Source organism: Nylanderia fulva, unplaced genomic scaffold (genome assembly GCF_048542155.1).
Source record: "Nylanderia fulva isolate GAGA-0341 unplaced genomic scaffold, ASM4854215v1 Scaffold907, whole genome shotgun sequence".
Classification (NCBI taxonomy): domain Eukaryota; kingdom Metazoa; phylum Arthropoda; class Insecta; order Hymenoptera; family Formicidae; genus Nylanderia; species Nylanderia fulva.
In genome coordinates, this window is record NW_028191034.1 from 1 (window position 1) to 15135 (window position 15135).

General features: G+C 38.3%; 2 protein-coding genes and 1 long non-coding RNA gene across 3 annotated transcripts; 2 read left to right on the top strand and 1 right to left on the bottom strand.

The window, feature by feature from the left end:
• The first annotated feature begins 2057 nt into the window (after nt 1–2057).
• On the top strand, nt 2058–3799 carry LOC146719641 (uncharacterized). The gene is made up of 5 exons (XM_085489906.1): nt 2058–2162; nt 2456–2662; nt 2750–2928; nt 3006–3531; nt 3752–3799. The coding sequence occupies exons 1-5, from the start codon at nt 2058–2060 to the stop codon at nt 3797–3799; spliced, it is 1065 nt and encodes a 354-aa protein (XP_085346032.1).
• Nucleotides 3800–5339: 1540 nt separating this feature from the next.
• On the top strand, nt 5340–6521 carry LOC114936324 (uncharacterized). Its single transcript, XM_029309499.2, has one exon. The coding sequence runs from the start codon at nt 5538–5540 to the stop codon at nt 6474–6476; it is 939 nt and encodes a 312-aa protein (XP_029165332.1). The 5' UTR covers nt 5340–5537; the 3' UTR covers nt 6477–6521.
• A 6332-nt stretch (nt 6522–12853) lies between these two features.
• On the bottom strand, nt 12854–13448 carry LOC146719642 (uncharacterized). The gene is made up of 2 exons (XR_014926449.1): nt 13157–13448; nt 12854–13043 (listed from the first exon to the last, which is right to left on the bottom strand). It is a non-coding gene; the product is annotated as an uncharacterized LOC146719642 (long non-coding RNA).
• Nucleotides 13449–15135: the final 1687 nt, after the last annotated feature.

Genomic DNA, 15135 nt, shown 5'->3' on the forward strand with positions numbered 1-15135 from the left:
GATTGACATGTAAACAATTTACTACTGAAATTCATTTGGCCTTCTTTGAAGAAAGATGTGAAGGAATGGACTCGAACTTGTCTTCCATGTCCAACGTGCGAAGATTTCAAGACACACCAAGAATTCTCCAATTAAGATTGCAATTCCTGATCAACGCTTTCAGCATGTGCATTTAGACATTGTTGGACCACTTCCTATTTGTCAAAATTACCGTTATTGTCTTACTATGATTGATCGTTTTTCAAGATGGCCTGAAGCTGTTCCTATTTCTGAGATTTCTGCTGAAACTATTTCTACAACATTTTATTCACATTGGGTAGCACGTTTTGGTTCTCCTATCAGCATTACAGCAGATCAAGGTCCTCAGTTTGAAGCAGCTTTATTCAAAGCTTTAACAAACCTAATTGGATGTCAAAGGATTAGAACTTCTGGCTTATCATCCTGCTTCAAATGGAATTCTGGAAAGATGGCATAGAACTTTGAAAGCAGCGATTATGTGCCACGAAACAACCAACTGGGTAGAATCTTTACCTTCAGTTCTTTTGGGATTACGTTCGTGTTTCAAAGAAGATTTAAAAGCTTCACCTGCAGAACTTCTTTATGGATCCACTCTTCGTATTCCTGGAGAATTTTTCATTGAAGAAGATTTTCCTGCAGATCCTGAAATCTTTCTTGAAAAACACAGGATTCATATGAGGAATATCAGATCATCTCCTACAAGTCATCATTGCAAAAGATCACCTTTTGTTCACAAGAATCTTTTTGATTGTACTCATGTTTGGATTCGAGAAGATACTGTTAGGAAGTCACTACAACCTCCTTATTCTGGCCCTTTTCCTATTGAGAAACGTATCTCTGATCATTTATTTGCAGTTAATGTTTCAGGAAGAGTTGTCAATATTTCGACAGAACGTCTCAAGCCAGCCTTCATTCCTAGAACTTCAGATTCTACTGAACTTTCTACCAGATCTTCAGCTCCTGTTCCTGCTATTTCAACTCCTGTTCCTGCTATTTCAACTCCTGTTCCTGCTACTTCAGCTCCTGTTCCTGCTACTTCAGCTCCTGTTTCTGCTACTTCAAATCCTTCTTCTTCTTCTACTGTTGGAAAAGCTTCACGCACCTACCCACCAAAGAAGAAGAAAGTCCATTTCGCAACGAATATCGTCACTTGGGGGGGAGTACTGTAGCATTCATCATCCACACCTTTCATTTACACTCTACACTTTTATTACACCTTACACTTTTCACTGCACTTTTACACTTTTTACATCTTTATACATTTGTAATAACTTCAATTCATTAATATACATAATGTTTTTAAGAAAAATCAATATTTCCATAACAACACATTCATTCATTATTTGTTACATATTAATTCTTTTTGTTCTTTCGCTTTATACTTTCAATGAATAAACATTACTTTTTCAAAGATCTGGTGAATTTATTTATAAGTCGCTACAACCCTGTATATATATATATATATGTCGTACCCCGATAGCGAAATTAGCCAATTAGCTAAAAACCTAGGCGTTTAGCTAAATGCCGCCTGTTAGGCTAATCGAGGACGATATAGTCTAATGGCCTGGAAAATTCAGCCTGTTAGACGAGAAGTCGGCTTTTCGCCAAACGGCCTGGCGCGCTGTAGGCGATTAGAGAAATGCTTGTTTTGGAGCTCGATATGTTGTCAATTTATTGTTTGTAAATATCCCAGTGGGTCTTAAGTAAATCATCACAGAGCTCGTTGTATATTCAATTTTTTTCGTTAGTTGGCAATCAATAACAGCCATGGCAAGTTATATGCCAGTAAACCGCGATGAGTCTAACGAAAAATTAGATCAATTCTATTCAAATCGACCAGGCAGTAATCGAACAGTGTGGAGGCGAGATCAGATGATCAACGTTATGAAAGTTCTGCAGGAAATTCAGGTTCCAAGTACTAAAAAGACAGTATCTCATTATCATTACGCGAAGAAGTATGAGCTAGCAAAATTGGAACGGAATCGTATGTAATTTTAAAACGGAAAACTTCGAATGAGCCAGTTATTTACGTAATAGCGATGGAGGATTACTACGATAAATTGTTAGAAGCTCACATTCAAACAGGCCATGGCAAAAGGGATAAGATGCAGTATTACATTAAAGAAAAGTACAGGATAACGAAGGTGGCTTGTGAAATATTTGTGTCTTGCTGCGGGACATGTAACAGAAAGAGGGTTGCTCCAAAACGAGGAGTTGTGATAAACCAATACTGAGCGATGGATTTAATGTTCGCGGACAGGTGGATTTAATTGATTTCCAATCTTGTCGCGATGGTGAGTTCAATTGGCTACTAAACTACCAAGATCACGCTACCAAGTTCTTGCACCTTTGACCCTTGAGATCCAAGCACGCAGCTAACGTTGCTGAAGAATTGTCGAAAATCTTCTTTACATGGGGAGCCCCGACTATTTTGCAGAACGATAATGGTCGAGAATTCGTGGCTGCAGTAATACACGAACTTGTTTCCATCTGGCCTCACTGCAGGATTGTTCATGGGCGTCCGCGACACCCACAGAGTCAAGGTAGTGTCGAAAGGTCAAATGCGGACGTTGAAAACATGTTAAGAGCCTGGATGATCGATAATGATTCGATAAATTGGGGTCATGGTTGCTACAAAGTACAAGTAATGGCTCTCATATATATAATTAAATTAATATTGTGTTCTTGAATACATACTTGAAAATTTACATACTTTAAATATTGATTTCAGTGGCAAAAGAATACATCGCGACATAGAGTCATAAACAGGAGCCCGTACGAAGCTCTACTTGGACCAATAAAAAGCGGCATAAGAAATACATCTTTGCCTGATGAAATTTTAAATTTGCTTCAAACAGAGGAAGACTTGGAGCAAGCTCTGGAGGAGCAGAATGTACAATTGAACGCGAGGTAATTGACTTAAAATAAATATAATAGAACTAGATAAATATAATATAATAGAACTCATATAGTGATTTGAACTTTAGTGTTGAGCAGTGCGAAGACGTAGGCAAAAGAAAAAGAATGCGAGAGGATGAAGAAGAGGAAAGAGAGGGACCACAGAAAAAGCGACAGGTAGACGACTCGAGCAGTATACTTTGCACAAAGTGCAAAATGGAAATGCATAGCGACCGCGGACAGATTGCTACCTGTTCATTGTGCGCTAGGGGCGAACAGCTACTTGACACTCGGTCAAATTGTTTCGAGCGTCAAACGACAGAGGCCGAAAAAATGGTTACCTGTTCGAGTATCATTTTTCCACCCCTTCAGATCAATGACATTATTACATTATCTGTTCCCACTGTTGACCGTGGGCCTCTCGATTTTAATAACATATTTGGCGTTGTAACTGATACCAAAAATGACGTATATCAAATTGGAACTAAGAATGGGATATTGAAAGGATGGTTCCCCCGTATTGAAATTGCAAAATCGGGCACTAATCTTATTACCATGGCTGACGTTCCCAAAAATGTTCTTCTTACTTTGAGGGAAGCTGCTGCGAAGCAGTCGGCAAGTGGTGGACAGGGATATAAAAAATGCAATTGCAAAATTGCTAAAAATCAGTGTCAGACAAATAGATGTGCATGTTTTAAAGCAAAAATTCTTTGCAATTCTCGTTGCCACAGTAGCGCATCTTGCATTAACAAATAGTAATGTAGTAATAATTGTGTAATAAATAAATTGACAACATATCGAGCTCCAAAACAAGCATTTCTCTAATCGCCTACAGCGCGCCAGGCCGTTAGGCGAAAAGCCGACTTCTCGTCTAACAGGCTGAATTTTCCAGGCCATTAGACTATATCATCCTCGATTAGCCTAACAGGCGGCATTTAGCTAAACGCCTAGGTTTTTAGCTAATTGGCTAATTTCGCTATCGGGCTACGACATATGTCGTATATGTATACGAGGGCGGTCCAATAAGTACTTAGCCTACAAAAGAAAAACGAAAATTTTGGAAAAGTTGCGATTTATTTCTTAACATAGTCTCCTTTTAGCTCGATACACTTGACCCAGCGATGCTCCAACTTCTTTAACCCATCTGAAAAATACGTTTTCTCGAGGTCTGCAAAGTAGGCCTCCGTGGCGGCGATGACCTCCTCATTCGACTCAAATTTCTGCCCGGCGAGTGACTTTTTCAAGTTTGGAAACAAAAAAAAGTCGCACGGGGCCAAATCTGGAGAATACGGTGGATGGGGCAGCAGTTCGTAGTGCAATTCGACCAATTTGGCCGTGGCGACGGCGAAGGTGTGAGCCGGTGCGTTGTCATGGCAGAGCACTTTTTTCTTCGCCAAATGGGGCCGTTTTTTTCTGCGTCGAATCGGCCAAATAATTCGGCATAGAAAAGCCCTGTGACCGTTTTGCCCTTCTCCAGGTAGTCGATGTAGATCACACCTTGTGAATCCCAGAAAACGGTGACCATCACCTTTCCGGCTGATAGGACAATCTTCGCCTTCTTCGGAGCACGTTCGCCGGGTAAAGTCCACTGTTTCGACTGTTCCTTGGTCTCTGGTGTGTACCAGTGGATCCATGTTTCGTCGACGGTCACGAAACGACGCAGAAACTCCTTCGGATTGCGCTTAAACAGCGTCAAACACTGTTCTGAAGTGGTCTCACGGTTGCGCTTGTTGTCCGGAGTGAGCAAACGCGGCACCTATCGCGCCGACAGCTTTCTCATGCCCAAAATTTCATGCAGGATATGACCCACGCGGTCTTTTGAGATGCCTACTGTTTCAGCTATCTCGCGCACCTTCAATCGGCGGTCTACCAATACGAGATCGTGGATTTTTGTCACGTTATCCTCCGTGGTAGCCATTTTTGGGGCACCTGGGCGTGGCTCATCAAAAACCGACGTGCGACCACATTGAAACTCGTTAAACCAATTTTTGACGGTCGCCATCGAAGGAGAAGAGTCACCGTACACTGCATCCAAGCGCTCTTTGATTTCGCTGCGCGATTTCCCTTGCAAAAACAAGAATCGAATCACCGACCGATATTGCTTTTTTTCCATTTTTCTAAAATCCGCGGACACGCCCGCTTCCACACGCGGTCAAAACAAAACTACGAGTCCGATTCGGCTAAAATTTTGACAGTAGCCGTCTACGAGAATGTACTACACGATAGTAAATCTCTCTGTGGCGTTACTGCAGCATTAACTATAGCATTTTTACATCTACACTTACACCACATATACACTTACACCTTATACGTTTTTACACCTTCGTTACTATGTTACAGACCATTTGTTTATTAAACAAATACATCTTTTATTGCTTTCACTTTTTATTGTAATTTCTCATTGATAACTCGTATTAATAAAAGCTCTTAAAAAAGTTATCGTTTGTGGACAAATATTACTACATTTTGGTGACCCCGACGTGATCAGTGATCAACACAGGAATATTCTCTTGAGCGGGAAATTCAATTTCTGAATTTTTGAAAAATTTCTATACGTGGTCAAGAATCTTCGGACTTGGATTTCCGGATCGTTTCTTTTCGTCATCGGAATATCAATCGAGATGCCTTTGGATAGATCTCCTCCTAGAACTGAGACAACTAACTCTACTGTTCCGTCTACTTCAACTGCTTTGACATCTTCGAAAGAGAACATTTTAAATCAGGTGGGATCGGAAATTTTTAATTCACCCTCTGGAAATATGCAACAGCAATCTGGTGAGTCCATTCAGATCCATTCTAATGAATTTCGTCTGGTAAAACTTCCCACATTCTGGCACAAGCAACCTAAATTGTGGTTTGCTCAAGTCGAAAGCGAATTTTTGGTATTTCGTATACGTTCCGAAGAAATAAAATATAGTACTGTTATCCGTCATCTCGATGAAAAGGCATTAATTGTCGTTTCGGAAATTGTTGAAAATCCACCCGAAAATGATAAATATAACGCTTTAAAATCGGCGCTCATTAATCGCTTCACGGATTCAGAAGAAAAACGCTTACGTCAATTATTAGCCGGAATTGAATTGAATGATAAAAAACCAACGGAGCTTTTACGAGAGATACGCCAATTATCCGGTGGATCTTTAGCGGATAATATTTTACATTCACTTTGGCTTCAACGTTTGCCATACAAAGTTCAAGCGACTTTAGCTGTTGTTGAGGACGTACCCTTAATCAAGCTAGCTGAACTCGCTGATAAAATAGTCGAACGTGATACCGGGTATCAAATAACCGAAGTAAATACTTCTTTAAAATCAAAGCAATCAGATCTTGCCGATTTAGAAAAAAGAATTGCTGCGCTGGAAGTTTTTCGTCGTCGCGGTAGATCTTTTAGTCGATCTCGAAGTAAAACAAGATTAAGATCTAATTCAAAAGATAAAAAGTCGGATTCTAAGGAACAAATTTGTTTTTATCACAAGAAATTTGGAGATAAAGCAAAGAAATGTACAATTCCTTGTACTAAGTCAAAAACTCTTTGTCTCACTGATTCAACGGAAAACTAGAGATACCGTTGAAGATAGAGGCAACTCGCAACGGTTTACCTTGTCATCGCCTTGTTATTTTTGACAAGTCGTCTAATTTACAATTTCTTGTTGACACTGGTGCTGACATTTCTTTGCTTCCCAAGAAAATATTATACAAACCGTTATCAACCAATTTAAAACTTTTTGCTGCTAACGGAACACACATTGATACTTATGGATCTAAAACTCTTTCCGTGGATCTTGGTCTCAGGAGAATTTTCCGTTGGAAATTTTGCGTGGCGGACATACAACGTCCCATTTTAGGCGCAGATTTCCTCGGACATTTTAATCTCCTTGTAGATGTTAAAAACAAACGTCTAATTGATTCCTTAACAGGTCTTAAAAACTGTGGAAAGATACAAGAAGTTTTGCAATTATCAATTTGTACCACATCTCCAGATTCTTCTTTTCACAAGATTTTAGCAGAATTTCAAGGACTTACTCATTTTGCCCCTCTTTCATCGGTAAACTCACATGGAATTGAACATCGGATTGTTACGGAAGGTCCTCCGAAATTTGCAATTCCCAGAAGACTTTCTCCGGAGAAACTGAAGTATGCTAAAGAAGAATTTAAATTCATGATGGACCAAGGTATTTGTAGACCATCATGCAGTACGTGGGCAGCACCTTTACATATGGTTCCAAAAAAGGAAAATGTATGGAGACTTTGTGGAGATTATCGTGCGTTAAATTCGGTCACTGTCCCTGATCGATATCCATTGCCTCACATACAGGATTTCACTGCGGAGCTCTACGGTAAGAATATCTTTTCTAAGATTGATATGGTTAAAGCGTACTATCAAGTACCCGTTGCAAAGGAAGATATTCCTAAGACCGCTGTAACTACACCTTTTGGACTTTTCGAATTTTTGGTTATGCCTTTTGGTCTTCGTAACGCAGCTCAAACTTTTCAGAGGTTTATGAATATATTGTTAAATGATTTAGATTTTGCATTTTGCTATCTTGATGATATTCTCATAGCTTCTAGAGATGAGTCAGAACACATAGCTCATTTGCGGATCGTTTTTGATCGTCTACAGAAAGCTGGATTGTCACTTAATGTTTCCAAATGTCTTTTTGGTCAAAAAGAAATTACTTTTCTCGGATATCTTGTCTCTAATCAAGGAATCAAACCTACAGAACAAAAAGTCAAATCAATTATCGACTATCCCAAACCTAAGACAATACATGATTTAAGAAGATTTATTGGTATTATTAATTATTATCGTCGTTGCCTTAAAAACGCAGCTGAACATCAAGCATTACTTACAAACTTTTTGAAGGACAGTCGCAAGAGAGATAGGAGAACTATTCCTTGGTCTATGGAGACAGAAACAGCTTTTCAGAATTGCAAAGAAGAACTTCTCCGTGTGACTACTCTCTCTCATCCTGCTCCTCAAGTTCCTTTGATTCTTACTTGTGATGCTTCTGATTTCGCTGTAGGAGCATCACTTGAACAATCAATTGAAAATGTCAATAAACCAATTGCATTCTTTTCTAAAAACTTGATAAAACTCAAAAGAACTACAGTACTTACGATAGAGAACTTTTAAGCATTTATTTAGCAATTAAATATTTCAGATATTTGCTTGAGGGACGACAATTCATTATTAGGACAGATCACAAACCTTTAATTTATGCTTTTCTTCAGAAACCTGACAAAGCTTCACCTAGACAAATTAGGCAACTGGATCTTATTGCTCAATTCTCTACTAATATTGTCCACATTTCAGGCAAGTTAAATTCTGTAGCTGATGCTTTATCAAGAATTGAATCAGTTTCAATGCCAATCATTGTCTCTCTGGAAGAATTAGCAGAATTTCAAAAGGATGATGAAGAACTTCAAGATCTCCTTTCTTTGAACTCTTCACTTCAATTAAGGAAACTTATGCTTACTGGTTCATCTGTACCTATATATTGTGACTGTTCCTCTGAGTTAATTCGTCCATACGTTCCTAAACCTCTTCGTAAGAGAATTTTTGATGTAGTTCATGGCCTCGCACATCCCAGCGGTAGAACTACAGCTAAACAACTTCTACAGAAATTTATTTGGCCGTCATTGAATAAAGACGTTAAAGAGTGGTCTCGCTCTTGCCTACCTTGTCAACGTTCCAAAATTTCAAGACATACAAAAAATGTCCCTGTTAAAATTGCGGTTCCTGATCAGCGTTTTCAACATGTTCATTTGGATTTAATAGGCCCTCTTCCTTCTTGTCAAGATTTCCGTTATTGCTTAACAATAATAGATCGATTCTCGAGGTGGCCTGAAGCTATTCCACTTAAAGAAATAACTGCTGAAACAGTTTCGACAGCTTTCTATTCTCATTGGGTGGCTAGATATGGATCTCCTATAACTATTACTACAGATCAAGGCCCACAATTTGAAGCATCTCTCTTTAAAGCATTAACTAATTTGATTGGATGTGATCGCAAGAGAACTTCTGCTTATCATCCAGCTTCAAACGGAATTCTGGAGAGATGGCATAGGACTGTTAAGACTACAATTATGTGTCATCAGACGAAGAATTGGTTGGAATCTTTACCTACTGTTCTTCTTGGTCTTCGTTCGTGTTTCAAAGAAGATTTGAAAACTTCATCTGCTGAATTACTCTATGGAACTACTCTTCGGATTCCTGGTGAATTCTTTATTGAGGAAGATTTTCCAGCAGATCCTGAAATATTTTTAGAGAAACATAGAATACATATGAGGAATATTAGATCTTCTCCTACCCATCATCACTCCAAAAAATCACCTTTTGTACACAAAAATCTTTACGATTGTACTCATGTTTGGCTTCGTGAAGATGCTGTTAAGAAATCTCTTCAAGCACCTTATTCTGGTCCTTTTCTTGTTAACAAACGAATTTCTGATTTTTTGTTTACTATTGACATTTCAGGAAAATTGGTCAACGTCTCAACGGAACGTCTGAAACCAGCCTTTTTTCCCAAGGAAGATTCTTCTGTTCTTCATTCATCCTCTTCGAACACTTCGTCTACATCTACATCTACAACCACATCTGTTGTACCATCAGTTGTACCTGCAGTTCCTACAACCACATCAGTCATGGATGATCATAGTACTTCTTCTACTGCTTCTTTCGGAAAACCACTACGAACTTACCCAGCTAAGAAGAAAGTCCATTTCGCAACGTAGTCGTCGCTTGGGGGGGAGTACTGTGGCGTTACTGCAGCATTAACTATAGCATTTTTACATCTACACTTACACCACATATACACTTACACCTTATACGTTTTTACACCTTCGTTACTATGTTACAGACCATTTGTTTATTAAACAAATACATCTTTTATTGCTTTCACTTTTTATTGTAATTTCTCATTGATAACTCGTATTAATAAAAGCTCTTAAAAAAGTTATCGTTTGTGGACAAATATTACTACATCTCTTGCGATACTGGCACCATCGGGCGGTGAGACTAAGTACTTATCGGACCGCCCTCGTATATATACATATATCTGAAGTGATATATATATATATATATATATATATGTGTATACTTTATTTATTTTAATGGAATTAAAACAAATATAGTAGGCCAACTGAACGAGCAAAAAATAAGATTTAAAAATTTTTTTATTAATAGTTAAATAATTAAAATTATTATTCCGTTACAGAAACAATATAAATCGTAAACGTTTCAACTGCACTACAGTCTTTTTCAATACATAAAAGTTAAATATTAAAATACAAAGTTAAATGTTAAAATACAAAGTTAGTTAAATATTAAAATATAAAATTAAAACGATTCTTCGCTGTTGACCAATAGATGTGCAAGACAATTGGTCTGAGATGCCAAGTTATGTAGCACCCCCGACGGGGTCGAGAGGTGAGGACGTGCCTCCCCCTTCCCGGCCGTCGGCAGCGTTACCTCGCGGTGCGGCTGTTAGCGGCGGTAGGAATCGGGGAGGGGCGCCCGAATGATCTCGGCGTCGATGTTCGACGCCGGATAAGGGTGTCGGGGGGGGGGGTGCGCGGGCGTAGGCTCGCGCTCTGCCCCCCGGCAGCCTCTTGAGGGGGGGGGAGGCGGTCGCGCTCCTCGCGCTTAGGCGTGGGGTGGGCGATCGTCCTCCCAGAGGAGGAGCCCCCCTGGTTGCGGCTAAATCCTAACTCCTACGGGAGCGGAGGAGGCTGCAACTGGGGGGGGCCGAGGGGGGGCCACGTGTCCCTGGCGGGCGGGTATTGCCCTCCCGTCTGGGGCGCCTAAGCCCCTCTCAAGGACGGAGACGTGACGTGTGGGGCCCTCTCACTGGGAGCCACAAGGCACCGGTGGGAGGGCAACACCGTCCACGGAAGGGGGTTTCTCTCCTTCTGAGAGGAACCTCCTGATGAGGGCTCCCTCAGTGAACCGCCGAACCGGACCACCCTCTTGGGGGTCCGGGGGTTGCGACACTGGGGGGGGGGCGAGGGGCGATGGCTCGAGCGGGAGTTCTCGAGCCATGGCTCCGCCCCTCAAACTTTTTGGGAGGGCGCGGCATGAGGTCGATGTTGCCTCGTGCCGCAACCGCGTCGACACCGCACAGTCATTGACTGTGCGGTCGGGGAGGTGTCTCGGCCGCAAGGTTGGGGCGGCTCCCCGGAGATTTATGGGCGGGGGGGTGGTTTCCGAGACGGCATGGGTTACCAGCATCCTCGGCACCCCCCATCCAAACGCCCCGAGTAGGACATCCTCTGGGGTTTTAGTGCGGTAGGTCCTGTCCCGGCTCTCCGGCCCGCTACGGCGGACCGGCCAGACGGAGGTGCGGGCCGGCCAGGCGGGGCAGGGAGTCCCACATAACCCTCACCTTTACCCGGAGGTGAGTGGTACCATGAGGTTTCCCCAGAGTAACCAAAAAAAAAAAAATGCCAAGTTATGTGACATTTAATCATGCTGCGGATGGAGTCCGTCGAGAGACTATCTTCTCGGTGCACGTGCACTAAGTACGCTCCGTACCTAAGTACTGAAAAAGGTGGTAAATTTTCGGTTTTTAATACCAAAAACATTATTGGTGTATTGTTTTTAATGCTTAGTTCACTAGTAAGTGGAGGCAAATTGATTGAACAAGTATTTTGTTTAAAATAAGCCTCTTAAATATTGACATGTGCTCTGCCTGTCTAGTGCATGATATTGACAGGTAGGGAGGACAATTGACATTATGACTTAAAAGTGTGTTAAAAGTGGATTATTTTACTGTGGGATTATTTGTTACTATGTTCTTGACTATATATAATAATTTCAAATAGTTCTATTAAGTATTTAATTCATAATTAATGAAATTGTGTGGAGACTATTGCTATCTCTCTCACACCAGTGGACTTACACTTGACGTATATTTTTCTTGACTTTAGATATTTTCTGTGTGTTGGAATATTTTTAATACATTCCTATGACTGTTTATTAGTAACTGTGAAAATTTGGAGTGATAGAGTTTGTTAGTTTGACTGGAAATTATACTTTTCATTTATATCTGTTGCTGTCTCTCTCACTCCAGTGGACTGCAGTGAAAGTTTATATTTGTGGTGTTATAAATTTTCCACATGATGGAATATATTTTTAATATACTCTTACGATTATTTGTTAGTGTATGTGAAAATCCAGACTATCAAAACTTATTAGTTTGTTTATAAATGACAGCTGCAATTCCAAACTATTGCCATCCTTGTCTGGCTTGGGGCAAATCTATCAAAAATCTTTGGGCTCTCCAATAAGCTGGTCGGAATTTTTTACGGTGAAGTAGACATTTTATATATGTTATTGACAATTGCAAGTTGTTATCTAGTGACTAGGAATAGTTGAAATAATTTTAGTTATTGTTAAAATTGAATTATTAAATTGTAACTGTTTTCCACTAGACTAATGCGCTCGCGTGCTCAAAAGTGGGTTGGCTGCATTTGCGTGTGTATCCGCTGGCAGCCTCTCATTGGCTTTGCTAACTGTAGTTATTTTCATTTAAAATCTGACTTTTAAACCTTTAATAAGTTATAAGTGCCTTTTATTGCCTTATAAACAATAGACACATAATTATATAAGTGTTTTCTATGTGACTTACATAAATATATAACATTTTTTCATTAAATAAGTATATTGAAATAAATTGCACGTGGCAGTTCTTGCTACAGCGCATTTGTTCTGCGCAGTGCGCGCGTGCTCAAGTAGGTTGGCAACCTGCCTGTTAAGTGCTGGCAATCCTTCATTGGTCGATATATTAAATGCGCGAAATTTTGATATGTGATAATTAATAACATAATTATCAATTGAAATTATTGAAATCTAGTATAATAGTTATAGATTAGACAATAAATAAGAATATTTAAGACATATATATATAATCTATTAACAATTAAAATGGACTAGTAATAACTTTAAAATATTATATTTCAGAATACATTATTATTATTACTACATTAATTAGTTTTAATTAAATTAGGCTAAACTAAATTGGTTGAGACACTGTCAGAAAGATATTAAATCTTAAATATCTAGTGTTAATAATAGTGGACGAACTGTTCATGTTTGCTGCTTCTTCTGTGCTACGATCCAGTTGTTTCTGCAATAAAATAAGAAATCTTTAAGTGGTTGATTTCCTTTTAAGTAGGAGAATCATTTGATTCATGTAACAAGATGTTAAGTTATAAAATATGTCTAATTTAACAGACTTACAATTATGCATCTTATAATATGCGTGTAGCTGATTGTTATAATTGTTAAAAAAGTTTGCATTGCCCCTAATCTATCTTGGGAGCTTGATTCTGACTCTGTCAAGCAATATAGTATTTTGGTACTGTTGCGTTGAAGTCGGATAGTATTTATATCTTCACCGAAAGTAATTAGTAACAGTTTGCTCCTTATCCTTGACCTTATTGGATGAGTTATCTAGAAGGAAAATCCAAAACTAATAATTCTTCATATTTGGATAATCAATCTTGATTAAATAATATAATTTTGTATCTGTATATTGATATAGATGCGGATTTTTAAGTATGTTCTATTTTTAAAAAATATTTTCGAAGCAAAATGATCTTTAAGAAAATGTTTCATGCAACCGATGAAATACAGGAGAAATAAGAACTTTCAATATAAAGGATAAAATTATCATATTCATGATATAACATTAGACATATGTAATTACATTGATATCTACTTATAATTTTTACATTGTTACGTGAGAGCTAAAAGACAGGTGCCGGCGCTTACATGATTCTTGAGACGTTAGATATATGTCTCGAGAAAGAAAGAGATAGCAGATTCTTGTCTGCGCTCTTCTACCTGAACGTCGAGCCGCCGAGCAGTATATGTATGTACACATGGTTTCTTCGTCATGTGGGCAGCGGACGAATGTGACATTTCTTCGACGAGCGTAGTTGGCTTTTCCCTAATCAAGATTTTTATGTTGCTACGCTCTCTTTCTTTCTTTCTCTCTCTGTCTCTCTCTCAAATTTCTCGAGCTACTGTACACACATATACATGTGTAAAGTATATAAATATATGTATGAAAGTTTGCTTTGATTTTATTTTTATACAAATATGTGTAAACGTGAAACAATAATCTGACTTAAAAAAAAATTCGATTTATAAAGTTCCTAAAAATAATTTTACTCCATTATTGTTATAAACAAATTATGTCGAGACAATAATAATTTGGTTTATTACATATCGAGGCATAATAATAATTCCAAATTTTTTAGTGTGACGACATAGTTTTAATTCACTAATTTCAACAAATTAGTAATATTCCTGAAAAGAATTCATCAAATTTTTCATTATGTCCCGACGTGTAATTCAACAAATCATTATTATGCTACAACATAGTTACAATTGAGTGAAATTATATCCCAATAAAAATGTCGTAATAAAAATTCTCAATTATTCTTAAATAAATACCGCACTGTGTGTGTTATTATGTTCTGGCAATTTTAATTACTCAATAACAATTGAATACAATTATTCTTTAAAACTTAGCGACGTGCTACAGATTTGTTTCATACTCATATATTCGTATAAAAAAATTAAAATAAATTTTTTTTACATATATTTATATATTTTAAACGTGTATATGTGTGTATAATTGCTCGATAAATTAGGAGAGAGAAAGAGAGGGAGAAAGAGAGAGAGAGAGAAAGAGAGAAAGAGAGAGAGCGTAACCATTTTTTTCTATCTTCTTTCAATGGTTGGAAAACCCGATTTGATTGGCGAGATATCATATTCGCCCCTCTCACGCGTATATTTTTTTTAAATGATAAAAATAAATAAATCCATCAATATTTATGAAAAATAGGTTTTCTTTTAAATAATGTATACACGTAAACTTGATATGATACACAACGATTAATAGAAATAATTACTATATATATTTTAATTTGAAACATCTTTATTGAAAGATTTTAATTTTTTTTAAACGTTTATATCTCTATTATAAAATAATATTTGTGTGTACTTTATTACATAAATATTTATCATATATATATATATATATATATATATATATGTATATCAGTGCTCGGAATTATCTCAGCATTTCAGCCGATTTTCGTATGTCGACGCCTCCTTTTCTCCCTTTGCCGCGCGCGCTGCAGCCGCTAGGACGAGCGCGGCCGAGCCTCAGGAACGGTACTATCCAATTATGATACGATCTTTCTCCC

What these genes read in the sequence shown, in the direction of transcription:
- LOC114936324 (XM_029309499.2), top strand. Translation starts at nt 5,538, where the DNA reads ATGCCTTTGGATAGATCTCCTCCTAGAACTGAGACAACTAACTCTACT.
- LOC146719641 (XM_085489906.1), top strand. Translation starts at nt 2,058, where the DNA reads ATGGAGGATTACTACGATAAATTGTTAGAAGCTCACATTCAAACAGGC. An exon ending in AATGTACAATTGAACGCGAG is followed by an intron (nt 2,929 to 3,005) that starts GTAATTGACTTA and finishes TTTGAACTTTAG; the next exon opens with TGTTGAGCAGTGCGAAGACG. An exon ending in AAGCTGCTGCGAAGCAGTCG is followed by an intron (nt 3,532 to 3,751) that starts GCAAGTGGTGGA and finishes AATCGCCTACAG; the next exon opens with CGCGCCAGGCCGTTAGGCGA.